Source organism: Dama dama, chromosome 5 (genome assembly GCF_033118175.1).
Source record: "Dama dama isolate Ldn47 chromosome 5, ASM3311817v1, whole genome shotgun sequence".
Lineage (NCBI taxonomy): Eukaryota > Metazoa > Chordata > Mammalia > Artiodactyla > Cervidae > Dama > Dama dama.
In genome coordinates, this window is record NC_083685.1 from 100,429,011 (window position 1) to 100,455,925 (window position 26,915).

The following is a 26,915-nucleotide window of genomic DNA, read 5'->3' on the forward strand; positions in this document are numbered from 1 at the left end:
GGACATATCTTTTTGTTCCTAAACTGAATTGACAGTTTCACTGAGTATTAAATTCTGATGCTAATATTTTCCTCTCAGAACACTGAGTGCTTTATCTTTTGGTCTGGTGAGAAGCCTGATGAACAGTCCCATTCCTCTGTTGGTGCACTGTGTTTCTGCCTTTCTGGAAGTCTTTCGATTTTTTTCTTTATTCTTGGCATCTGACATGTTACTACATTGATGTACTTAGCTGTCATTCTTTTTTTTATTCTTTGTGCTTGGCTTGTAGAGACTTATTTTCTTCAGTTTCACAAGGTGATTTGTAGTCTCCTGTTTCCTTTTTAACCTTATTTTCTGTAATGAATATTGATTAGATATTGGAACTTCTCAAAGTAAAGAAAGTGAAAGTCGCTTCAGTTGTGTCCAACTCTGCGACCCCATGGACTGTAGCCCACCAGACTCCTCTGTCCATGGATTCTCCAGGTAAGAATACTGGAATAGGTAGCCATTCCCTTCTCCAGGGAATCTTCCCAACCCAAGGATAAAACTCAGATCAACTCTGCATTGCAGGCAGATTCTTAACCATCTGAGCCACCAGGGAAGCCCATCAAAACTTCTGATGGGTCCTCCACTTTCATTTTTTTGCCACTTTATATTTTCTTATACTGTCTAGATTTCCTCAAGTTCATGTTTTAATCCTTCCCTTGAATTTATTACCTGGTGGCTCAATCAGTAAAGAGTCTGGCTGCAATGTGGTAGACCCAGGTTCAGTCCCTGGGTCAGGAAGATCCCCTGGAGAAGGATGTAACCCACTCTAGTATTCCTGCCTGGAGAATTCCATGGACTGAGGAGCCTGGCAGGCTAGAGTTCATGGGGTCACAAAGAGTCAGACATGACTGAACAACTTTCACTCATGATCATGTTAGAGAAGTTTTGGGAAGAAGCGGAGGTAGGAGAATGTGGGCAGCCTGCCACCATTAACTGGACGCCTCACCACCTCCTCATTAAGCTGCTTGGCTGTATGAGCCTGGCTCTTCATTTCTTCCTCTTGTGACCTGGTGATGATGAACAGAGCAGCCTGAAGCCCTGCTGTGACACAGATGCGAGACTTATCTGGAGGCGTCTTTCATGCAACGAGGTGGCTTTGTGGGTGCAAACAGGCGTGGTAGGGGCAATAAAGACTGTGCACTTACATTCTAAATTCTTAATGCATTTAGAAAAAATCAGAACCATGTCTTTTAAAAAATATTCCTCTGATTTTTAAGATTTCTTTCCTTCTGCTAACCCTGGGGTTCTTCATTTCTTCCTTCTCTAATTGCTTTAGGTGTAGAGTTAGGTTATTTATTTGGTTTTTTTCTTGTTTCTTGATGTAAGCCTGTAATGCTATGAACCTTCCCCTTAGCACTGCTTTTACAGTGTCCCATAGGTTTTGGGTTGTTGTGTTTTCATTTTCATTCATTTCTATACATATTTTGATTTCTTTTTTGATTTCTTCTATGATTTGTTGGTTATTCAGAAGCGTGTTATTTAGCCTCCATATGTTTGAATTTTTAACAATTTTTTCCCTGTAATTGAGATCTAATCTTACTGCACTGTGGTCAGAAAAGATGACTGGAATGATTTCAATTTTTTTTAATTTTCCAAGACCAGATTTATAGCCCAGGATGTGATCTATTCTGGAGAAGGTTCCGTGTGCACTTGAGAAAAAGGTGAAGTTGATTGTTTTGGGGTGAAATGTCCTATAGATATCAATTAGGTCTAGCTGGTCCATTGTGTCATTTAATAGCAAATGAAGAAACAGACAAAGGATTAATCTCAAAAATATACAAACAACTCCTGCAGCTCAATTCCAGAAAAATAAATGACCCAATCAAAAAATGGGCCAAAGAACTAAACAGGCATTTCTCCAAAGAAGACATACAGATGGCTAACAAACACATGAAAAGATGCTCAACATCACTCATTATTAGAAAAATGCAAATCAAAACCACAATGAGGTACCATTACACGCCAGTCAGGATGGCTGCTATCCAAAAGTCTACAAGCAATAAATGCTGGAGAGGGTGTGGAGAAAAGGGAACCCTCTTACACTGTTGGTGGGAATGCAAACTAGTACAGCTGCTATGGAAAACAGTGTGGAGATTTCTTAAAAAACTGGAAATAGAACTGCCATATGACCCAGCAATCCCACTTCTGGGCATACACACTGAGGAAACCAGATCTGAAAGAGACACATGCACCCCAATGTTCATCGCAGCACTGTTTATAATAGCCAGGACATGGAAGCAACCTAGATGCCCATCAGCAGATGAATGGATAAGGAAGCTGTGACAGTACATATACACCATGGAATATTACTCAGCCGTTAAAAAGAATTCATTTGAACCAGTCCTAATGAGATGGATGAAACTGGAGCCCCTTATACAGAGTGAAGTAAGCCAGAAAGATAAAGAACATTACAGCATACTAACACATATATATGGAATTTAGAAAGATGGCAACAATAACCCTATATGCAAAACAGAAAAAGAGACACAGAAATACAGAACAGACTTTTGAACTCTGTGGGAGAAGGTGAGGGTGGGATGTTTCAAAAGAACAGCATGTATACTATCTATGGTGAAACAGATCACCAGCCGAGGTGGGATGCATGAGACAAGTGCTCGGGCCTGGTGCACTGGGAAGACCCAGAGGAATCGGGTGGAGAGGGAGGTGGGAGGGGGGATCGGGATGGGGAATACGTGTAAATCTATGGCTGATTCTTATCAATGTATGACAAAACCCACTGAAATGTTGTGAAGTAATTAGCCTCCAACTAATAAAAAAAAATAAGATAATTAAAAAAAAATGCCAACAAACAAACAAAAAATAAATAAATAAAAATAAAAAATATTCCTCTACTTTGGCATAATTGCATAGAATGGAGGAGGTTAGGTGAAGTTGTCTTGTACTCCTGAGACCTTGAAGCAAGGGGAGGACCTAGGTTGCAGACTGACTCCAACCCGCAAACCAACTGCAGCAGACAGTCTGGCTCCTCCCTGCACCCCCACCCCCGATCCTGGGATCCTTCCGTCCATTTCCAGGCCTCCCCAGGCTCCAGTGAGCTTCTGCTTCTAAAAGCAAAGCAGCACTTTCACTTTTTTCTCAGAGTACTGGAACCCATTTTCCCCAGTACAGAGACAGACAGAATTTAAGTCTCTCTCTCCTGGTCCATTCCCTGGGTCAAGAAGATCCCTTGGAGAAGGAAATGGCAACCCACTCCAGTATTCTTGCCTGGGAAAGTCCATAGACAGAGGATTCTGATGGGCTACAGTCTCTGGGGTCACAAAGAGTCAGACACAACTGAGCAACTAACATTTAATTTCATTTCTCCTGGTCCATCACCCACTCTTGCTCCTGGACCATTGACTGGGTGAGGGACATGAAAGCTGGATTCTCTCACTTGGATCAAGACCCTTTGGACTCCCACAGGGATCTGCCTGAGAGCCCCCCAACTTGCCTTCCTTCCCTTCCCTGCCCATTTCCCTAGTCCCTCACAGCTTCTTCCAGGCAGCAGAGGGCTTCTTTAAAAACGCCCTGCACGTGGACCCTTATCTCTGAAGCACTGAAATTACTGACAGACCTTGCTTTCCTTCCTCAACAGCACCTTAATGAGAACCTGGCCAAACTCACGGCCAAGTTTGAGAAAGCAACAGCCGACAAACTCAAATGTCAACAAGAAGCTGAAGCGACTGCAGGCACCATCTCCCTTGCAAACCGCCTGGTAAGTGTGAGCTTCCAGGGATGGGGCGGGGGAAGAGGAGGGATTTTATTACACAAGCTGAGCTTGTTGGGTGCCTCAGGGGTACACAGTAGATGAACACAGCTGAGCCCTGCTGTGACAAGAGGGGCAAGAAATATTAAAATGCTCTGGACTGCAGAGGCTGACTCCTGGGGAAAGTATGAATGCACACCCTGATCTGATCAAACGAGATTTCCTACAGGGATGGTCAGGAGGAAGGGGTGTGGGATCCACCAGGCAGCTTTCAAGAGGCATGACATGCTTAACCTGTACCTGCAACAGCCATGGGCATCGTTGAAGACAAAGCTAGCCTTCGATAGGCAAACCCAGGCATTCTTCCCTGTGGGGCATTTGATAACAAGGGTGTGGACAGGATGAGGCGCTGAGACAGAAGCAGAAAAGAACCAGACAGACAGCTGACTTGGAGCATGGCCACCCATGACCTTGGTCTCTCCAGCAGGGTCATCACCTACATGGCCACTCAGGGCTCCAAGAGCAAGTGTCTCAGGGACAGAAAGTAGAAGGCCCCACTCTCTTAAGGCCTAGGACCAAAAGCCAGCACAGCATCCTTCCTTGCTTTCTACTAGTCAAAGCAGTGACAGATCTGGGGAGAGGGACCACAGGCCCCAGCCCCTGACAAGAAGAGAGTCACAGGATTTGTAGCTGTTTTCATCCCCCGTGGCTGACATTTCTCTTCGAGAATCATCAGCTCAGAGCCTGCAGAGCAGCCCCCACTGGACGTGATGTCTCTTTATGGAGAGCCCTTACAGCACCTCCCTCACCAGCATAAGGAAGTGGAATCGATCCCTTTTCGCTCATGTTTATTCTAGCCACCATTTACCTATATGACAAAGCCAGGTCTCCCAGTTCAGGGACAGATGAGTCATCACCGTCACTGAACCAGCTGCACTCCAGTGATGGGAGGTGAAGCCTTGGGTGTGTCTGAGCCCTTGTGTGTTGAACCTGCTACTGCACAGCTCTGAGATCCCCACCCTCACTGCATGGCGGGGTGGAGAGGCAGCTCCTCCACAGACGAGCGGGAGGCAGTCAGGACCTCCCTGCCAGCTTGACGTCCATTCACCCCCCTGCCTGGTCCCCAGAATTCCCCTTGGCCTCTCTCTGCCCGGTTGGAGACTTTTCTGCATTGGTCCTTGTAGGAGGTGAGGTAGGGCTCTGCTCTAGGACTCAGGACAGATGGTCTCTGAAGCGCCCCCACGTCCACCTACCTGGGGGTTCTGACAAGACGCTTGGACTTTCTGGTCTTTATCTGTGTGATCTAAGACGGGGTGAGGATGGTCAGGCGGGGTAAGTCCCTCAAGTCTCTCATCTCTGACATCCTTGGATGTCATCTTTCAAGGAAGAAAAAGCAACCTGTCATCACACCATAGCACAGAGGGCTTCCCAGGTGACTCAAGTGGTAAAGAATCTGCCTGCAATGCAGGAGATCTGGATTTGATCCCTGGGTCAGGAAGATCCCCTGGGGAAGGAAATGACAACCCACTCCAGTGTTTTTGCTGGAGAATCCCATGGACAGAGGAGCTTGGCAGGCTACAGTCCATGGGGATGCAAAGAGTCAGACGTGACTGAATATGCATGCATGTGCGTAGCACAGAAGCCGAGCTTCACCGAACAACCCACCTCACAGTCCTCCCATTAGGAGATGGTCTCTCCTCCAGAGAGGGTGCCTCTGACGTGGACTGGCAGAGTCAGGCCCTACTCTGCAGTCTTGGGACTTTGTTTCTGCGCATCTGTGGCTTAAGGACCACGCCCATCCCACCCATTGCGAGTAATTAATAGTGCAATTGATTTTCATTGATTTTCATATCCTCAGTATTTGAAGAGAAGGGAGAGGTGCATGATTTTCTGCAATGTTTTGAGGACCAGACATGATCCCAAGTGATGATCACATGCAGTCACACTAAATCCTCTTCACGACCCTTCGAGGCAGGCATGTACATCTCTATGCCTGTCAAGGGCAGAGCCCCGAAGCCTGCATTCAGACCCTGTCTCTCCATAGCCCATCGGGTTCAGGGTAGAGAAGAGGGGCTCATTTGCTGCAGTGTTTGCTGCAGCTGGTGCAAACCCGCATTGATCACAAGGGCTACACAGATGATGTCCCGGGTCCCCGGCTGGGAAAAGTGTGCTATGCGATCTCCGTGGCTGAATCATGGCTCTGTGGCCCATGGTACGACGTGCCTTCTCCCCTCTCTGCTCTTTGAAATGGCAGGTGGGAGGCCTGGCCTCTGAAAACGTGAGATGGGCAGAAGCTGTGCAGAACCTCAAGCAACAGGAAAGGAAATTGTGTGGAGACATTTTACTTACTGCAGCTTCCATCTCGTACCTGGGCTTCTTCACAAAGCAATACCGCCAGAGCCTTCTGGACACGACTTGGAGGCCCTACCTGAGCCAGCTGCAGGTGTGTTCTGGCCCGCGTCACTCGCGAGCTCACGTGACAGTAACAATCCAAATCTTCTAGTCCCTTCCTGCGTTCTTCCTCCCATCACCACCAGAGCATCCTCTAGTGACCTCCGGGATCCAAGAGGGAGACCTGGGCACCCCTGTCCTTCCACACTTCCATGTACCGCCATCCACTGCCCCCCAGGCCACCTGGGGACAGCACCTGTCCTCCTTCTGGGGTCTGCATGGGAACGCTGGTCCACCACCTCTGTGCTGTCTCCTGACAGTTCTCAAAACTGTCAAACCCACGAGGCACCAGACACATCCTGTATTTCCCTCCAGCCTTCCTGCTCTTGTGCCAAACTTAACAGCAGCAGTGGAGGGCAAGCTTCCTTCCCCAAACGCTGCACTGCCCCGGTCACTGCGCCCCTAGCCCCACCGTCTGTGTCTGCGACCCACAGACACCCCTGTGAAGGCGTTCGTCTCCTTTGGCCAAACATCCTCAGCTCTCAGTGTGAGTGGGTGGATCTTACTCCCAACTTCTCCCTCCACGCTGACATGACCTGGTGGGGAAATGCCAGTTTCCAACTGAAGAGGACTTAGGGTGTGTTGGCCCTTGGCGCTCCCTCATCACTCGTGGTCGTCAACCCACAAATACGTGCCGAGTCTTCAGCCTGTCCTACACGCCACCGGCAGGAGGCACAGAAGACGGTCTGTACCAGGGTGTCGGCAGGACAGTCTCAGTCCAGCAGACAGGACGAGAGTCATAAGAAGCAGCTGCCTGAGAGTCAACGCAGAAGGATCACACGTCCAGTTAGGGTTGTGTTCCAGAATGCATTCATAGGTGTCTCCTTGGAACACAAAGCCCGTACCGTCTAGTGATGGTTGGCTTCTCAGATCAGCTCGTAAAATCCCACCCACCTGATAATTTGCTGAACAGTAGTTTAAAAACTGTTACAGTGCGTTTCCCTGGTGGCCCAGCAGTTAAGACTCTGCGCTTCCAAGGCAGGGGGCACAGGTTTGATCCCTTGTGGGGGAACTAAAATCCCACATGCGACACGGCACAGCCAAAAAAAATTTTTAATTTTTTTAAAAATTAAAAAAAAAAAAAAACAGCTACATTTCTGGGAAATAAACAACCAATTAAGCTGTTATTTATTCACTTTGAACACTTGTGGAAAGGAAATTGTTCAAAGGACAGTCACTAGCTGAACAAATGAAGGCAAGGAGCGCAGTAGCAGGTTCACAGGCGTTTTCTGGCTTTGCTTTGGGGACTCAAGTATTTTTGTGCCATGGACCCTTTTGGCAGTCTGATAAAACCGATGCATCCCTTCTCACAGTAATGTTTTGTAGCATGTAAAATGGAACGAGTACGATTACAAAGGAAAACGATTCTGTTGAAATACATTTCTGATCCCAGGATAAGCACTGCCAGCGTCTGTTTTTCCCTTCGAGATCTGCTCGAAGGTATAGAATTGGCCATTTGTGCTCTTAGCAGATATAATTAAAGGGAAAGGAGATGATCTGGAGAGGCTTTCCTGAGATAACTGGGAGGACAAACTGCAGAAAAGAGAAGGATGGAGAGGTTAATATTAACAACAGGGCACATGTGTGAGCCTCGAGAGCGTTCTGCAGCCAACACAAAGGTCACACGTATTGCATGATTCCATTTATGTGAAACATCCAGAATAGGTAAATCCACACAGATAGAGAACAGATTAGAGGTTGCTAAGACCTGGGGGTAGCGGGGAATGGGGAGTGACTGCTTGTAGACGTGGGGTTTCCTTTTGGGGTGAAGAAAATGTTTTGGGAGGAGACAGAGCTGGCGGTTGAACGGCTAAATGCCATTGACTTAATGCACTCTGAAGTGGCTACTGCTACTGCTGCTAAGTCACTTCAGTCGTGTCCGACTCTGTGCGACCCCATCCCTGGGATTCTCCAGGCAAGAACACTGGAGTGGGTTGCCATTTCCTTCCCCAATGCATAAAAGTGAAAAGTGAAAGTGAAGTCGCTCAGTCATGTCTGACTCTTCGTGACCCCATGGACTGCAGCCTACCAGGCTCCTCCGTCCATGGGATTTTCCAGGCAAGAGTACTGGAGTGGGGTGCCATTGCCTTCTCCGCTGAAATGGCCAAGGAATATGAATTATACCCCAATTAAAAAAAAAATTGTTTCCAATGAAAATGATTATTCCGAGAAGAATTAAATGAACTGAAAGAAGTAGACAGAAGAAAAGGTAGGGTTCCCAACAGGGACAGTGGACAGGTTTGCGGGACGAGCTCCTGCAGGCAGCCTTGTGTTGAGGGGGGTGGTCTGCAGCAGGAGAAAGGAGAGGGTCCGCAGTCCTTTGTGAGCTGGGCACTGGCAGCAAGTGGTGATGCCAGTGAGAGGAGAGGGTGTTCGGTCTGTGCTGGTGTGGGGCTGGGCCATGAAGCACAGAAATGCAACGGAAACGACTCTGCTGACATGGGTAAGGAGGATGGAGACTGCTGATTAACATGCAAATGATACTTGGTTGCTCAGTCGTATCTGATTCTTTGCGACCCCATGGACTACAGCCTGCCAGGCTCCTCTATCCATGAGATTATCCTGGTAAGAATACTGGAGTGAGTTGCCATTTCCTCCTCCAGGGGAATCTTTCTGACCCAAGGATCAAACTTGCATCTCCTGTGGCTCCTGCATTGGCAGGCAGATTCTATACCACTGGACTGAATCCACCTGCAATGCAGGAGACAAAGAAGACATAGGCTTGATCCCTGGGTTGGGAAGATCCCCTGGAGGAGGAAATGGCAACTCACTCCAGTATTCTTGCCTGAAAAATCCCCTGGACAAAGGAACCTGGTGGTCTGGTCCAAAGGGTTGCAAAGAGTCAGACACAACTGAGCAAACACACGTTGATTTGGTTTGATCATCTATGGTAGTCATTTGACTTAGAAAATATACTGAGGAACCGAGGATGACAAGGGTGGAATTTCTGGTGCTGTTCATCCATCAAGAGAAAAGACTATCCGGACGCTGAGAAAACATGCTTCCGCAAGCAATCACACAGCCAGGAAAACTCTCCTCAGGGGGATTTTGGTCTTGCTTTTTAGAGGAGTTCTGTCTTTTGAGTGAGCTGTGGCCCCACCCTCGGCCGAGGGCACCTGCTTCCATTCTGAGTGCCTATGCCCTTTCTTTCCCACCAGGTTCCAATCCCAATGACCCCCACCCTGGACCCCCTGCGGACGCTGATGGATGATGCCGATGTGGCCACCTGGCAGAATGAGGGCCTCCCTGCAGACCGCATGTCCACGGAGAATGCCGCCATCCTCCTCAGCTGCGAGCGCTGGCCGCTCATGGTGGACCCTCAGCTACAAGGCATCAAATGGATCAAGAACAAGTATGCTGAGGACCTCCGGGTCACCCAGATCGGCCAGAAGGGGTAGGTGTCTGCACACAGAAGTTCCCACTTTGCCAACTATGCAGAAGGAAAAAGTGTGATGAGTGGGTTTTAAATCACTGAAGATTGTTTCTACCCTCCTGATCCCCCCAGGAGTTTTCTCCTGATTGTCCTCTCAATTTAAGAAACATCTCAGCGAGAGATGCTTGGGTGCTGAGTCTCTGCTTTTCTTTCTTTTTATTTTTGTTTTTATTGGAGTACAGCTAGTTTACAAGGTTGAGCTACTTTCAGGTGTATAGCAAAAGGAATCGGTTATGTTGTTGTTTAGTTGATAAGTCACGTCTGACTCTTTGCGATCCCATGGTCTATAGCCGTCCAGGCTCCTCTGACCATGGGATTTTCCCAGGCAAGAATACTGGAGCGGTTTGCCATTTCCTTCTCTAGGGGATCTTCCTGACCCAGGGATTGAACTCGAGTCCCTGCATTGGCAGGTGGATTCTTCACCACTGAGTCACCAGGGAAGCCTGAATCAGTTTACTTATTTGAAGTTACCCAAATGAATAAATGAGCCCTATAATTCATCATTTTTTCCAACAGTCTGAACTTTTGGTCTGTAATGACTTCTTTCTACATATCTGTATTGTTCAAGCTATAGAAAATATTTTATTATCAGCTAATGTAAATCTCTCCTGTTATTCTTCATCATCATTTATTTATTTCTTAAACCGTTCTTATTGTTTTCTTTTAGATTAACTTTAAGATTTTTGGTCAAGGTTTAAAAAATTATATTGTTATTTATTGTGTGAATTGAATCACATCAAACTTGTAAATCTATTTAGGCGAAATCAACGTTTTATGTGCTTATTAAACTCTGTATAACACTGAAAAATTAAAAATAGCCTAGCTTTTGGTAATTGATTGTTAAGTGAATTAAGGTGTATCAATAGAGTCTAATACCCAGTCACATAAATATTGTTATAGAAGAATATTTAATGGCATGGGAAAATATTTACAGTACATTTCATGTACCAAACCCAGGGTTGTAAATTAAATGAGTTGCATGGATAAAGTAATAAATAAACATAAATACAAATGCAGACATAAATAAAAATATGAATAATATAAAATAAATAGAAATAGTAATAATAAATTTGAAAATATCATATATCCAGACAAGAACATTCAACACCAGAATGTAAATGACACGAGGATCACAGTTAATTTTCATGTTCTTTTATGCATTTTGTTATTTGTTTCTTTTCCTAAAAACAGATCACATAAATACCATTTTTTTAATTGGAAGATAATTGCTCTACAGTGTTGTGTTGGTTTCTGCCATACAACAACGTGAATCAGCCATAAATATACATATGTCCCATTCCTCTGGAACCTTCCTCCCAACCCTCAACCCATCCCACACCCCCAGGTTATCACAGAGCATCTGGTTGAGCCCCCTATGTTATACAGCACCTTCCCACTAGCTATCTATTTTACATACGGGAATGTAAGTGTTTTGATGCCACTCCTTCAATTCCACCCATCCTCTCCTTCCCCCACTGCATCCACAAGTCTCTCCTCTGCCTGAAAAATCTCTATTCCTGCCCTGCAAATTAGTCCATCAGTACCATTTTTCTCGAGTCCATATATATGCATTAATATGTGATATTAGTTCTTTCTCTCTCTGAATTGCTTCACTCTGTGTAACAGGCTCTTGGTTCATCCACCTCATTAGAACTGACACAAACGCATTCCTCTTTATGGCTGAGTAATATTCCACTGTATATATGTACCACAACTTCTTTATCTATTCATCTCTCGATGGGCAAGATCACATAAATGTCATGTTAAATAAAGAAACACATGCCCCTGAAGTCACCCCAGAGAGCTGTGCCTCCAAGATGACCCCTGCGTCCCAGAGGCCACGGCCACCTTGTTAAATTGCCTCACAACCACCGCTTGCCACTCTCACCTGCCCACTCTCTCCTCAGCTACCTTCAGACGGTAGAGCGTGCTGTGGAAGCCGGGGACATGGTGCTGATTGAAAATCTGGAAGAGTCCATCGATCCTGTGCTAGGACCCCTGCTGGGGAGAGAAGTCATTAAGAAAGGACGGTGAGACCCAGCTGTCCTGCGGGCCTTCCAAGGGGCTGGTCCATGGCCCCTGTAGAACCGTGCACAGACCTGCTCTCCCTAGGGCCTCCTCTCCCAGCTAGCTAGCTCTCCCGAAGCACCTCCTCATTCTTCCAAAAGAGGAACACCTAACTGCCCTCCTGCCCTGGGGAAAGTTTCCTGGAGGAACTTCCATCAGCCAGCTCACTGGCCTGCTTCTCAACAACCACAGCACACTCTGGAGGAACTTGAGAGGGAACATGATAGAAAAGCAGGCTCTTTTTTTTTAATATATAAATTTATTTATTTATTTTTATATTTTGGCTGTGCTGGGTCTTGCTTGCTGCTTGAGCTTTCTCCCTTTGAAGTGAATGGGGGCTTCTCTCTAGTTGTATAAGCTTCTCACTGCGTTGGATTCTCTTACTGTAGAATACAGGCTCTAGGGCTTGCAGGCTTCAGTGGTTGCAGCTCCTGGGCTCAAGAGCACAGACTCTATAGTTGTGGCTCCACGGCATGTGGGATCTTCCTGGATCAAGGATTAAACCCATGTCTCCTGCATTGGCAGGCTGATTCTTTACCACTGAGCCACCAGGGAAGCCCCAGGCTGAATTTTAACCACATGGATTTCATCTAAGCCAGCTGTCTGAGTTCTGAGAACTCAAGCCTTTGTCGATTGGATGAGTGCCTGTTGCTTTGGGTGCCAGTAGTTGATCAGGGCTTAGCGAGGGTCTAGGAGAAGCGGGAGGAAGAGAGAGACAGGGAAGGGCTACAGGCACATAGGAGAGGGGGTGAGAGTTATCGGGAAGGACTGATCAGACTCAAGAGCCTCTCCCACTTCTCAGACCTTAAGCCACCTTTGCATGTCCTTGTTTAGTCGCTAAGTCACGTCCTACTCTTTGTGACCCTGTGGGCCGTAACCTGCCAGGCTTCTCTGTCCATGGCATTTCCCAGGCAAGAATATTGGAATAGGTTGCCATTTCCTTCTCCAGGGGATCTTCCAGACCCAGGGATCAAACCCACGTCTCCTGCATTAGCAGGCAGATTCTTTACCACAGAGCCACCAGGAAAGCCCCCTTGCATGCCCTTAGGAGGCACTTAATTACTTAATTAAGCATTTTCTCCCATAGAAGTAATATTCCACCAGCCATGAGACAAAGTAAGCTCTTCTGCTAGCCCGTAAGTCACCTTTGTGCAAACTCTTAAGAAGGTGCCCCTTCCTGCAAGTGCTTTACTGCCATCTGCTGGAAATGTTTTATAATGCGCTCCCGTGTACATGCACCGCTAAGTGGATAGCTCTTCCTCCAGCCTTACTGGAAAAAATAAATGTGATGGCCATTGGAGAAAGTCTGTCACCCTCCACCCTGTTCCCTGTGTGAAAGCTCAATCTAGACATGCCCGTCCATCTGAATATGGCAATATCATTTGCTACAACCTTGCAAAAAATCCCATGCAGGATTCTATCCCTGACCAAAGCTCCCAGGAAGGCACCCACCTTCACATGAGCCTCTTTGTTCCAGGTTCATTAAAATTGGAGACAAAGAGTGTGAGTATAACCCCAGGTTCCGGCTCATCCTTCACACCAAGCTGGCCAACCCTCACTACCAACCCGAGCTGCAAGCTCAGGCCACCCTGATCAACTTCACCGTGACCAGGGATGGCCTGGAGGACCAGCTGCTGGCCTCTGTGGTCAGCATGGAGAGACCAGACCTGGAGCAGCTGAAGGTACGTGAGGTGCCAACCCAGCAAGGGAGGGAGGAGGGAGACGCTCTGCCACCCGACCCTGCCGTGCGCCCTCCTCTGGGTGTGGGGGTGGGGGGTGTTCCTTCAGAAGTTGAGCTGTGTGGTTCTTCTGGAGCTCAGAGGAGCACCAATACCAACCAGTTACCTGGAACATCTGTTGGGAAGCAGAAGGTAGAGCAGGCTAAAGACCAGCAAGCGGAAGGCAGCTGGGAGAACCTGCGGTCCTGTCCAAGACACTTTTGGACAGCTCATCACAAGTGTTCATGTGTCTATGTCCAGAACTAAATGGGATTCATTCCTGCAGGGGCAATATAAATAGACTCAACCACGTTAGGGGAACATCTTAGCTCGAGCTGCCATCACAAAATACCAGAGGCTGAGCAGCTGGGACAACAGATATTTATTTTGTCACAGTCTGGAAGCTGGAAAGCAGAGTTCAGGGTCGTTTCTGGTGAGACCTCTCTTCCTAGCTTATGCATTCACAGACCTCTTCCTTGTGTCCACAGAGAGAGAGCAAGCTCTCTGGTGTCTCGTAAGGACACGGATCCCACCACAGGGAACCCCATCCTCAGGACCTCATTTAACCTTAATTATCTCCTTCTGTAAATACTCCCATCAAGGAAATGGCAACCCACTCCAGTATTCTTACCTGGAGAATTCTATGGACAGAGGAGCCTTGTGGGCTACAGTCCATGTCCATGGGGGTCTCAAAGAGTCAGACATAACTGAAGGACTAACACACAAATACAGTCATATGCAGGGGGGGAGGCGCTTAGGACTTCAACATATGAATTGGGAGGGAGTACAATTTTATGCAGAGTGAGTAGTGTCCTTTTTTCAACTCCTTAGATATGACTGCACTGTAAGAGCAGGGGGATATTAGAGAGCCAGGGGGCTGATTTAAATTGGGAAGATCAGAAAAAGGTTCTATAAGCAGGTGGCATAAGCCTTTGGCATGGAGCACTCCCAGAAGAGTCAAGAGTGAATCCTGGTAACCAGGCCAGATTGAGGCATGTGATTTTTCTTTAGGCTTTTTATTTTGTATTGAAGTATAACTGATTAGGGCTTCCTTGTGGCTCAGATGGTAAAGAATCCACCTGCAGTGAGGGAAACCCAGGTCCGATCCCTGGGTCAGAAAGATCCCTTGGAGAAAGGAATGGTAACCCACTCCAGTATTCTTGCCTGGAGAATCCCATGAACAGAGGGGCCTGGCAGGCTATAGTCCATCAGATCACCAAGAGTCAAACATGACTGAGCAACCAACACTTTTACTTTTCACAAAGGAGAGCTATTCCTTTTGAGGACAGTAAAGTCATGACAGAGAAGTAAAACTTGACCCCATCCTCTAGCTATTCCCTGAAATAACTTCCTTTTGATGACTAGATCATGTCCCAGCGTTCTGCTAAGCCTCACACAGCACTGCTATGCGGACAGCCAGGTTTAACCTAGCTAAGGTTACTGTGAAAGGGGCATTCAGCCCAAGATCACATGATTAGTAACTGGTACAGTTGGGGTTCAAGTCCTCGGCTGATCTGACCTGCCGGTGGTCCTGAGCACTCCTCTGCTCCACTTCCAGTTTGCTAAGGGCAGGGGCTCCGGCCCCATAACCCTCTGTCTATTCAGACCTACCTGAGAACACGATGCTCTGGGCTCCTATACCTGACTCTCCCTTATGTGATACTGCAGTCAGAGCTCACGAAGCAGCAGAATGGATTCAAAATCACCCTCAAAACATTGGAAGACAACCTGCTCTCTCGCCTCTCCTCGGCCTCCGGGAACTTCCTGGGAGAAACAGCCCTGGTGGAGAACCTTGAGACCACCAAGCAGACTGCCGCAGAAGTTGAGAAAAAGGTTAAGACCCTGCAGCCTGGGCTGGGAATGGGGGTGGGGGTGGGGGGTAGGGGTGGGCAGAGGCCCTCCTCCTGGTCCCTGAGTCCAACGTCCAGGGACAAATGTCAGAGTAAGAGATGGCTGATCCATCTTCCTGAGTTTCTCCTGGGAAATCCAGCTCGGCGGGATTCCGGAAATGACCACCTCACCTACTATAAAATGCTCTTGACAACTCTACTCCACAAACGTTTGACCAGCACTTAGCTCTGTACAGGGGCTTGTGTTTTGTACAGGAAATAGTGGCTCAAACAGAATACCTTATTCAGTCCGTGAAGTTGCCCTGAAGCTAAGGAATCACACTGATGTACAAGTTCAGGCATGACTGCACGCCCCCCCCCCACCCCCCAGAAAACCCACAACCTGCAAAAATCTGACAAGTCTGATTTCAATGAGAAAATTTCAGTGATGTCCCAGTAAACTGAGCTCTCAAAATAAAATTAAAAAATAAAACAGTATCATCCTGCAAAATTACTTAGCATATGTTTCCTTCCTTTAAGGGTGTGGAAAGGAAAGTGGAAATTAAGGAAACCCTTCCTGATGGTCTCTATGTGAGTGTGTGTCTGTATGTGTTAATCCCTCAGTCGTGTCCCAACTCTTTGTGACGCCGAGGATTGCAGCCCACCAGCCTCCTCGGTCCATGAGATTTCCCAGGGGAGAATACTGGAGTGGGCAGCCATTCCCTTCTGCAGGGGATCTTCCCAACCCAGGGATCAAACCCAGGTCTCCTTCATTGCAAGCAAATATTCTTTCCCATCTGAGTCACCAAGGAAGCCCAGCGGGGTCTATACAGTCTATGAAAGCATGAGTCAAGCTCCTCTGCTGAGCGTGAGGGTGTGGTGTTGAGATAGGGGGCCTGGGGAGAGGAGCGAAGGTTTTCAATAGCTGCTGGAGGATGCGGGAAGGAAAGTGACACAGGTTAATGGACCGCATGAAGGACCCAGGTGACAGGAAAAATATGAGTCAGTGAAAACACCAATCGGAGCAACTATGTGATTTCTATTCAGTTCCACTCTCTTCTGAGAATCTCTTTTAACTACTGGTTTAACCAGGTTTTACATTTTTAAACATTACTGATACAAATGGGTTTCTTTCTACTCGCTTGATTTATACTTTCTGTTAACAATCCTTTTGTTTATTTTTTTCTCCTTTCTTGATTTTTCTTTATCCTCCTCTTTTATCCATTGCTAGTTTTAAAGTTATTTACTGTTTTATTTTATTGATTAATCTTAATTTTTCATCAATATATGAAAAATATATTTCATTTCATATGTGACTTAATGATACATATATTAACTTAACACAGTCTAAAATTAAGAACTATATCTAGCCTCTTTTAAAACATGATAAGGATATTAGAAACTTTGATTATTTTTTTATCTTCTCTTATTGTTTTATAGCATTTTACTTCTACCTTGCTTTCATCTGCTACTTCCAAACTGGTCATGTTTTTTATAGTCTTTGTTATTTAAATTGACTGTACATTTAAGAAATTCTTGCATCTCACTCACTTCTTTTGGATTCAGTTTTCTTCTAATCAAAGAAAATAATTACTTCTTCAAGGGCCTGTGGATAGTAAGCTTTCTTTGACATTGACTGCTTCTTCAAAGTAAAACCTCTGGTCTTTAATCAACTTTGGAAAATTCCTAACCATTATAGCTCAAACATCGCTTCTCCCCCATTCTGTCTGTTCTCTACTTATTTCTGTTACATACATTTTGAATCTTTTTATTTTATCTGCCGGGTCTAATAACTTCCTTTACATATTTTCCAACTTTCTTTCTCTCTGAGCTGCTTTTTAAACAGTTTCCTCAGATTTATTTGTTAGTTTGCTTATTCTCTTTCAGCTCAAGTTCATTATTTAACCAGTGTACTGAGTTTCCTATTTAAAGAACTGTATTCTTATCTTTGGAAGTTCTATTTAGTTCTTTTTCAGATAATGTCTGTTCTTTTTTTTTATAATGTCCTGATTTTATACTTTCTTTTATCTCTACTGCTTTTAAACAGAATTAATTAATGAGGTAGGTAGGTAGTCACTCAGTTGTGTCTGACTGTTTGTGACCCCACGGACTGTAGCCCACCAGGCTCCTTTGTCCATGGGATTCTCCAGGTAAGAATACTGGAGGAGGCTACCATGTCCTTCTCCAGGGGATCTTCCAGACCCAGGTATCAAACTCGAATCTCCCACATTGCAGACAGATTCTTTACCATCTGAGCAACCAGAGAATGGTGTTAGTTAATGTTAATGGTAGATAGTTGGTGTTAGATAGATAGATAATGGTGTTGGTGTTATCTAGATAACACCAATGGTGTTGGTAGATAATGGTGTTAGTTAATGGTAGATAGTTCAATCATCTTCAGCTCTTGGGATGCTAATCCTTCTGGGAATTTTGAGAGGGAGGTCTCCTAATTATCCCCATAGGTAACACTTCCTCTTGAACTTTGTAGTTGTTTATTGTGAGCTCATCTTCAGTAGGATTTGTTTTTCCTGTGGGATTTGCATGAATTACCAGCAGTTTCACTCTATCCTGGAGTATAAGGCAGGTTGTACTGAGGTTATATTTAATAGGTTATTCTTACAGAATCCCTCTCTGATGTTTAGGTCTCTTCTTATTTTTACCTCTGATAAGAAATTTTCTGAAAATAGATCTTTCCACTGAAAGAGATCTTCTTTGTGAATTTACATGTTAGTTCATAAAAGTAAGGAGAACAGAAAACTATGGACTTCTGTGATGGTCCAGTGGCTAAGAATCTGCCTTGCAATGCAGGGGACACAGCTTCCATCCTGGTCCTGGTGCCTGTGCTCTGCAATAAGAGAAGCCACGCAACGAGAAGTCCCGAACCACAACTAGACAGAAGCCTCCATGCGCCACAACTAGAGAAAGCAACTAAGACCCAGCGCAGCCAAGGGTTAATTAACTCATTAGTTAATCAATTAATTAAGAACAGCCGTCTGTGTAACAAAGAAAACAGAAAATTAGATTATGCTGCTTTCACTGGAGTCCTACTGCCTGGCATACTTTTCAAGTTAGACATACTGATGTGTATGTATGTGTGTGTGTATCTCCCACATGTCCCCAAGTGGAGGGGCTGACACGCTCACCTTTGAAGCACTAGGAGTGTGTCCTGTCTTCCTCACTCGAGCTCAGTTAAGGAAAATCACAGCCGCTGTCTGCCCTCTCCTGCTCCCCCCATCCCGATCCACCCAGCCCACCCAGGGACACATGGCGCTGACACAGAGCAGCCACGCTGATTCTCAGGGAGCCCTGGCTGGTTCAAACAATGGACTGCTCTTGATTTTTCTAACAGGTGCAGGAGGCCAAGGTGACCGAGGCGAAAATCAACGAGGCCCGGGAGCATTACCGGCCGGCCGCCGCCCGGGCCTCCCTGCTCTACTTCATCATGAACGACCTCGGCAGGATCCACCCCATGTACCAGTTTTCCCTCAAGGTGACTGACCCCCAGAGCCCTCTGCATAGTCAGCACAGCAGCGTGACTCGCCCCGCGCGGCTCTGCGCAAGGGCTTGTCCGTGGGCTTCGTTGGCCGTGGCAAGTCTTTGAGATCAGATCCAGGAGAGCAGCGACTTGGCCTGACAGGCCTCGTCTCTCTGATTGGGAGAGACTCATTGGTCTCATTGGTTATGACTTTCATGACTCATTGGTTATTTGGCCGAAACAGAGGCAGAGGCCATGGCAGGTCTCAGCCTTGCTCGCTCAGCGAGTACATATCATCCAGCCGGCACTCTGCTTCCTCACCACGTGGAAGAGGAAACATCGGCAGGAAGCCCTGCCCCAGAGCACAACTAATACGGCTGATCAAATCTGTGCCTCATCTGTATCTGTTAAAGCCAAAGCAGGCCATGCTAATGGTCCAACTTTAAGTTAGTTTCCCTATGACCCTAATGGGCTTCCCAGGTGGTGCAGTGGTAAAGAATCCACCTGCTGATGCCAGAGATGCAAGAGATGTGGGTTCGATCCCTGGGCTGGGAAGATCTCCTGGAGGAGGGCACGGCAACCCACTCTGTCCTGGAGAATCCCATGGACAGAGGAGCCTGGTGAGCTATACAGTCCAGAGGGTTTGCAAAGAGTCAGACACAACTGAGAATACACACACAATTACCCTCACATCCTCAAAGCTACTGCTCTGTGGTGCTGATATATTTCTAAAATCAAAGACGTTAGCAGATTGTAAGTGCTAACTAAGCTTATCTTACTCATGAAATAATAAAGACCTATAAATTTTAAGTACATCTCTGAAAGTATATCTTTCTCCTGTAAGGAGTTTCCAAAAGACCACAGCTGTAGAGTCTGTAGGGGGCTCTGAACAGCTTCTCTGGTTTAATCCAACAGAGAGGACACTCATATTCAGGGCACACACCTCATCTAGCTCCTCCCTGGAGGCCAAGGTGTGGGGATGAAGCTGAGCCACTGAGAAGGCAGAGGGCTTCCGCACCTGGAACTCACTAGGGTGGAAATGGCATTTCAGCCTGTCCCTATCCCCTCCCCTCAGCTCAGAAGCTCTGTAATAGTGAATGTTTTTAAAAGAAATCCAATACTTGGCGTTATATTCAGGTCAAAGCCCCACGTGAAAGAAATATGGTGGTGGTGGTTTAGTTGCTAAGTCGTGTCCGACTCTTGTGACCCCATGGAGCCTGCTAGGCTCCTCTGTTCATGAGATTTTCCCAACAAGAATACTGGAGTGGGTTGCCATTTCCTTCTCCATGGGATCTTCCCGACCCAGGAATTGAACCCAGGTCTCCTGCATTGCAGGCAGATTCTTTCCCCACTGAGCTATATAAAGGATTTAAAAAACAGTATAGAAGTTAATGTGATAAGCCTAATAACTAGGGAATCACCTCCCTAGTTTTGACAGTAGTTGAAATCTACTGCAGTGACTCTTCCTGAAGAAGGGAAATTAGATGAAGCCCATGAAAATATGTGTTCCAAAAAAAAAAAAAGCCAAACAAGAAGACTGGAAATCTGCCTAGCCAAAAATTGAAAAGACCCAGTAGTATCTTGATTTTTATTTTCTTTAAAGATTCATCATTGGCCTTTGTTTTCTTTAATGATTACTTTCTTTATCATTCATTCTTTAATGATACATTCATTCCCAGTATCAATTTTTATAAATAGTCTATATCTAAATTTAAAGCGATGGAAAATTGATTCCTATGATCAATATGAAAATGGATTCATATTATACCCATAAGGTACACTTTGGAAGATGTAACCAAAGCAGGCTATGCTCTCCCAGTTGCATAAGAAGTGTTCATAAGAGAAAAGCATTTGTAAGAGGACTCATCAAATGATGTGGAATTACTAGAAAGAAAAACCAAGAACAGCTGATATTCTGATCATTACCAAGAAGAAAAGTAATTAATTAAAAATATTCTGAGTACCTATTATGTACAAAGGTCTCTTTTAGAGAGCAAAGTTGTGCAAGATGTTGATTCTACCATGGGGAATTTTATAATCTAAAAGATAGAATCACCCAAACTGGTTATTGTTCACTGTGTTCAGTTTTCAACAAAACTTACTGGATTTAATTTAATTATTTTGGTCACTGGACCTACACAGTAGGCTCTTTGCTGTATGCTTCATAGCTTGGCCCCCTTTGTGACAACATAGCAATTTATACGAGCAACTAAGACAGGAGTTTTCCTGTTGCCACTGGCCCTCCTTGGCAGGTTATGCTGGGAAGATATTTCCATGATTGGTGAATTATAATACTCACCAGAGGTAGGACTACTAGTTACATACAGAGAGCCATGTAAGCTACCGGTGTCCTATCTCCTGCCCGCAGGCCTTCAGCATTGTCTTCCGGAAGGCCGTGGAGAAGGCGGCCCCTGATGAGAACCTCAAGGGACGGGTGGCCAACCTGATAGACAGCATCACCTTTTCTGTCTGCCAGTACACCACCCGGGGGCTCTTCGAGTGCGATAAGCTGACCTACCTTGCCCAGCTCACCTTTCAGGTAAAAGAAGATTGAAGACATTTCCAGAAAACATGTCAATTTATATGCCCAACCAACAGATATAAAGAAACTTTTTTCTTTTAAAAAAAATTTAATATTTACCTATTTATTTAGCTGTGCCAGGTCTTAGCTGTAGCATGTGGGATCTAGTTCCTGGCTAGGGATTGAACCAGAGCCCCCTGCATTGGGAGCTCAGAGTCTCACCACTGAATACCAAGGAAGTCCTAGAAACTTGCTTTTTTTAACGTCAGTTCCCGTAGTTTGTGAAGATTATTGAGCTCTAAGCAGAGGCATCAGACAAGAAAATCCAGCATGGTGCATGCAGGCCATCCACTCCATTGTCCCACTCATGGCAGACATGCTTAATCAACCGTTGTACTTTTTCGTGGTGATCCTGGATGAGGAAGATCCTCCTCCACAGGGCCCTCCAGCAGCCACGACCAATCAATCCAAGCTAGCCCTGAGGATGAAACTGGATGGCCATACCAAAGACTGGATACTTCCTGAGATTCAGTAAGAACTTAAAGTATCCCTCATTATTTATGTACCTTCAAGGCTGCAGGTAGCACTAGCAGAAAAGAATCCGCCTGCCGATGCAGGAACCAAAGGAGACGCTGGTCTGATCCCTGGGTAGGCAAGATCCCCTGGAGGAGGAAATGGCAACCCACTCCAGTATTCTTGCCTGGAGAATCCCATGGACGGAGAGGCCTGGCGGGATATAGTCCAGGGGGCCGCAAAGAGTCGGGCACAAGGGAAGCAACCTAGCACACAGCACAAGGCTGCAAGTTTAATGTCCAGACCTTCCCCCGGAATAAGAAACTGCAAATGTCCTTCTAGAGCTGCAACCCTGGTCTTAGAAAAGTCCTTAAGAACTCTGGTTCTCAAGGGCTCAGAAGCATCAGGGCTTCCAGGGTTAATAAGAAACCATTGCATTCTGCTTATTCTCAACATCAAAAAAAACCATGGAAATTGATTTCCTTGCACCTAACTCTCTAGGGACTTCCTGGGTGGCTTAGTGGTAAAAAAGAATCTACCTGCCAATGCAAGAACTTCAAGAGACATGGGTTTGACCCCTGGTTGGGAAGATCCTCTGGAGAAGGAAATGGCAATCCACTCCAGTATTCTTGCCTGGAAAATCCCATGGACAGAAGAGCCTGACAGACTACTGTGCATGGGTTTGCAAAGAGTCAGACATGACTGAGCATGCATGCACCTAGCTCTCTAACCATTTTAGAATTGGGATTTTTCCCGATTATAAATAAGAAGCACAGACCAGATTATCCTATAGGACTCCACCAGTTCTGAAAGTCAGCTATTCTCACATGGCTTCTGCTCAGACTCCGTTTGCACGTTCTGGTCTGATTTCACAGAGGAGCATTAGCATGGCTTGTCCCTCTCCCCCTATGTGTTCCCCTCCCTGGCCAGATAACAGCTTGGCCATGTCAGAGGGAACTTGAGCCCCAGCCCAGATGAATTTTCCTCCTACCACACGTTTCCCCCAAAGCCCAAGGAGCTTCTGCTTCTGGCTTTTACTCCTCTCCCCTCATAAATATTTCAACCTCGTTTTACAAGGGCTGCTTCACCTCATCTGTGATTTCTAGCCCTTATTTTCCTTAAAGACTTTTCTTCGAACTAATCAAATTATTTTTTCTCTGTGAGTATTCCCATCTGTAACTTCCTAGCGGAGAATGCCATTTGAAGAGGGAAGAACAATCTCCTGAGCGCCTCTCAGCGTGAGCTCTTAGTTCTAACCCAGTCAAATGCTTTGCCCTCCCTGCACACACAGCACCGATTCCCTCCCAAGTCTCTGCAGTTTCCACTCCCCCCTCCCTGGGAAGCCTGTCTAAATCTCACGCTCAGCTTCTCCAAAAGCCAATTCAAAACCACTTACAGGAAGTTCAGTCAAATGCATCTCCCTACCCTGCTTCCTAGCCACTCCCCTGTTCTGGGTCCCCCTTGGCAGTAATTTTTTATTTATTTATTTTTGGCTGCATCAGGTCTCAGCTGTGGCATGCAGGATCTCATTAGTCTGCATGGGCTCTCCAGTGGTGGCATGTGGGCTTCTGTCTAGTTGCCTGGAAGCATGTGGGATCCTAGTTCCCTGACCAGGGATGGAATGGAACCCGAGTCCCCTGCATTGGAAGGTGGATTCTTAACCACCAGGGAAGTCCCCTATTAGCGTTACTCATTCACACATGCACTTCTGTTTTGCATACGTCCATTACTTTGACCCTCTCCTCAAATCATGTCATTCGCCACTGTCATCTTCTCTGTGAGACTGCAGGAATGTACTTCATGGCATTTAGGATTGATCCATCAGTTCCTTGCTTACCAAGACAAACAGTCATTCACGGTGTGCGCTTTAGTCACACTGGTATTTGGGGTGAAGTCAGATGTACCCAGAGGTGATCAGCACAGATAGAGACTTTCTTCCCCTCCACCCGATTTCAACAGCCAAGACGGATCAACAACCAAGACGGAGGAGTGCACTCTCGGGTCAGAAGTAGCACTAGTTACACTGGTGCAACTCCGAGGGGCTCCAGGACCCACGACTGCCGCCAGGTGACAAAACACAGCGCTGGGACTTCCCTGATGGTCCACTGACTAAGACTCAGGCTCCCAATGCAGGGGACACAGGTTTGATCCCTGCTCAAGGGACTAGACCCTAGAGTAGGAAGTGGCAACCCACTCCAGTACTCTTGCCTGGAAAAGCCCGTCCACAGAGGAACCTGGTGGGCTACAGTCCATGAGGGGTGGCAAAGAGTCAGACGAGACTGAGCCTCTGAGCCCAGGGAACTAGATCCCACATGCTGCAGCTAAAGATCCCATGTGCCACAACTAGGACCCAGTGCAGCCAATAGATGAATAAGAACACTGTCCTTCCACGTTGCAGATCCTCCTCATGAACCAGGAAGTGAGTGTAGCCGAGCTGGACTTCCTGCTTCGATCTCCAGCACAGACAGGAGTCACAAGTCCAGTGGAGTTCCTCTCCCATCAGGCATGGGGTGGCATCAAGGTCGGTACCAGCCCCTCGGGAAAAAAAAATCCACCTTGTCCTCTCCTGGACTGCTGTTCTGATGCTTATCCCTAGGAAACCAGCAGGGCTATCTTTGAGGGTTTCACCCTGAGCTGTGTTTGGGGCTTCCCCAGTGGCTCAGTGGTAAAGAATCTGCCTGTCAATGTAAGAGACATGGGTTTGATCCCTGGGTGGGGAAGATCCCCTAGAGAAGGAAATGGCAACCTACTCCAGTGTTCTTGCTTGGAAAATTCCATGGACAGAAGAGCCTGGCAGTCTACAGCCCATGGTATCGCAAGACAGTCAGACTTGACTTAGAGACTAAACAACAAGAACATGAGCTGTGTTAGTCGTAGGTGGGTCCCTTTGTTGGCACCCCTACAGCAGAACTCCCCCTTCCCAGGCCTGCTGGAAGGGCTCTGACGAGAAGGAGCAGGTGCATGCTCGTGTGTGGGCTCTGACTCTAGGATGTTGGGGAGCAGAAGGAACCTGCAAGTGTCTTTGACTCAGCTGAGCAGCTTTCCTCCTGCCGGTGTTCAGGGCCAGCTCCTCTGTGAGGTGCGGAGTTCAGGCTCCTCTGTGAGACCCAGGCTGGTGTGGAGATGCTGTGTCCATGGAGGGGACAGTTACCAGGGAGCTGCCAGCTGTCCATTTCCATGTGAGTCCTAACAGCCTCAAAGCAGGGGACACATCCCAGCCTGGGATTCTAGTGGCTAATAACAGCTCACATTTACTGAGCACCTTAGAAGCACATTGTTGTTGCCTTTCAATCGCTAAGTCATGTCTGACTCTTTGCAACCCCATGGACTGCGGCACGCCAGGCCACCCTCTCCTTCACTGTCTCCAGAAGTTTGCTCAGATTCATGTCCACTGAGTCAGTGATGCCATCTAACCATCTCATCCTCTGCCGCCCTCTTCTCCTTTTGCCTTCAATCTTTCCCAGCAGAAACGCTTTCCCTTATGTTATTCTCATGTTTCCCTGGGCAAGAGGTACTGTTTGTTCTCATTTAACATGTAAAGAAACTGAGATCACTCATTTTATAAGTGGCAAATCCAAGAATCGAGAATCGAGTTCTGGTCTGTCTGACGGCAAAGCCCATTTTCCCCTTCCATGTTATTCAGCTTAGTTTCATTGGGATTCTATGAACATTGAAAAGATCACAAGCGATGAGCTCTGTCTAGTAGGGACCACGCCTGCGTTCACACGGGCTGGCGCAGTGCCGAGTGGTAAGCGTGTACTGGGTGAACATCAGCCCCAGGGTCCAGACTCTCTCCAGGTGGGCGGCGGTTGGGTCCCCACCTGGAGGAGCCCCAGAGTAGGTGCTGGAGCTGTGCGAGGACCAGCACAAAGTGAATCCTATTTATGACCTTCCTGCATTTTTTGTTTTTGTTTTGTTTTTTTTGCTTTTAAAGATTTTTTTGGGGGGATGTGGGCCATTTTTTTAAAGCCTTTAGTGAATTTATTACAATATTGCTTCTGTTTTATGTTTTTTGGCCACTAGACATATGGGATCTTAGCTCCCCTAGCAGGGATTGAATCCACACTCCCAGCATTGGAAGGTGAAGTCTTAACCACTGGACCCCCAGCGAAGTTCCTACGACCATCCCTATGACCTTCCATGTTTGCTCCCTTTCCTACCTGTTTCATAGCCCAAAGAAGCCTGAGTCTGAAGTAGTGTGATTGACTCTCTCTCTCTTTATATTTTTTACTAAAAGTTTTTTGAGACAATGATTCACATGCAATTATGTGAAATAGATTCTTTGCACCGCATCCCCTCGGCAGTCACATCTAGCTTTTCTGCAGCGTGATGTCACATCCAGGAAGCTGACACTGATACAGTCCACTCTGTTCTGATTGCACTTGGTTTTCATGCACGTGTGTGTTTAGTTTTATCACACGTGAAGATTCTATGTAGTCAGCACCACAGTCAAGATCTAGAAAACTCCGACTGGTGTGTAGGTCGCTTGTTATAGAAACGACTTCCTCCCTCCCCCAACCTAATTCCTGGCAACCACTAATCTGTTCTCCATTTGTATAATTCTGTCATCTCAAGGATGTTATATAAATGGAATTATACAGTATGCAGCCTTTGGGGACTGGCTTGATCACTCAGCCCAACTCCCTTGAGATCCATCCAAGTTGATTTACTTTAGAACAAAAGCCCAGCACATAATCATTTATATGCATGCTGTCCTCTTCAAAGGAGTCATCTTGCGAAATGCTGCCGTTGGCCCAAAATGTTTTTCTAACTTTTCTGAGAGCCTGCAGCTATTCTTTTAGTCATCTTTAGAACTGTGTCTACGTCAAGAGTCATCAAACATTTCCTGCACAGGGCCATAGAGCAAATATCTAGGCTTTGAGGGTCACACTGTGTCACAACTATTCAACTCTGCCAAAGTCATACACCATAGGTAAGCAAATGGAAGTGGCTGCGTTCCAATAAAACTTTATTTACAAACACAGCTGGTGGGCCAGACTGTCCCTGCAGCCTCAGTTTCCTTATCCCTGATCTAAATAATAAAGGTGTGATTTGATTTTTATATATTAACTTCATTTGAAATTCTGAATCCAATCTGGCAAGTGAGAAGGGGAAGACTATGTTGGGAAAGAAAACAGAGGAACTCCACTCATAACAGCAACCAAACCACAAAGT

The 26,915-nt window shown here is 46.4% G+C and overlaps 1 protein-coding gene across 1 annotated transcript in view; it reads left to right on the forward strand.

Moving 5' to 3' along the window:
• DNAH9 (dynein axonemal heavy chain 9) overlaps positions 1-26,915 on the forward strand; it is a 290,174-nt gene that overhangs the window by 221,384 nt on the left and 41,875 nt on the right. Inside the window, exons 51-59 of the mRNA XM_061141084.1 lie at positions 3,623-3,742; positions 5,988-6,176; positions 9,343-9,578; positions 11,525-11,647; positions 13,162-13,366; positions 15,071-15,235; positions 18,581-18,721; positions 21,075-21,245; positions 24,139-24,261. Coding sequence (XP_060997067.1) covers positions 3,623-3,742; positions 5,988-6,176; positions 9,343-9,578; positions 11,525-11,647; positions 13,162-13,366; positions 15,071-15,235; positions 18,581-18,721; positions 21,075-21,245; positions 24,139-24,261 — 1,473 coding nt within the window. The remainder of the gene's footprint in view (positions 1-3,622; positions 3,743-5,987; positions 6,177-9,342; positions 9,579-11,524; positions 11,648-13,161; positions 13,367-15,070; positions 15,236-18,580; positions 18,722-21,074; positions 21,246-24,138; positions 24,262-26,915) is intronic.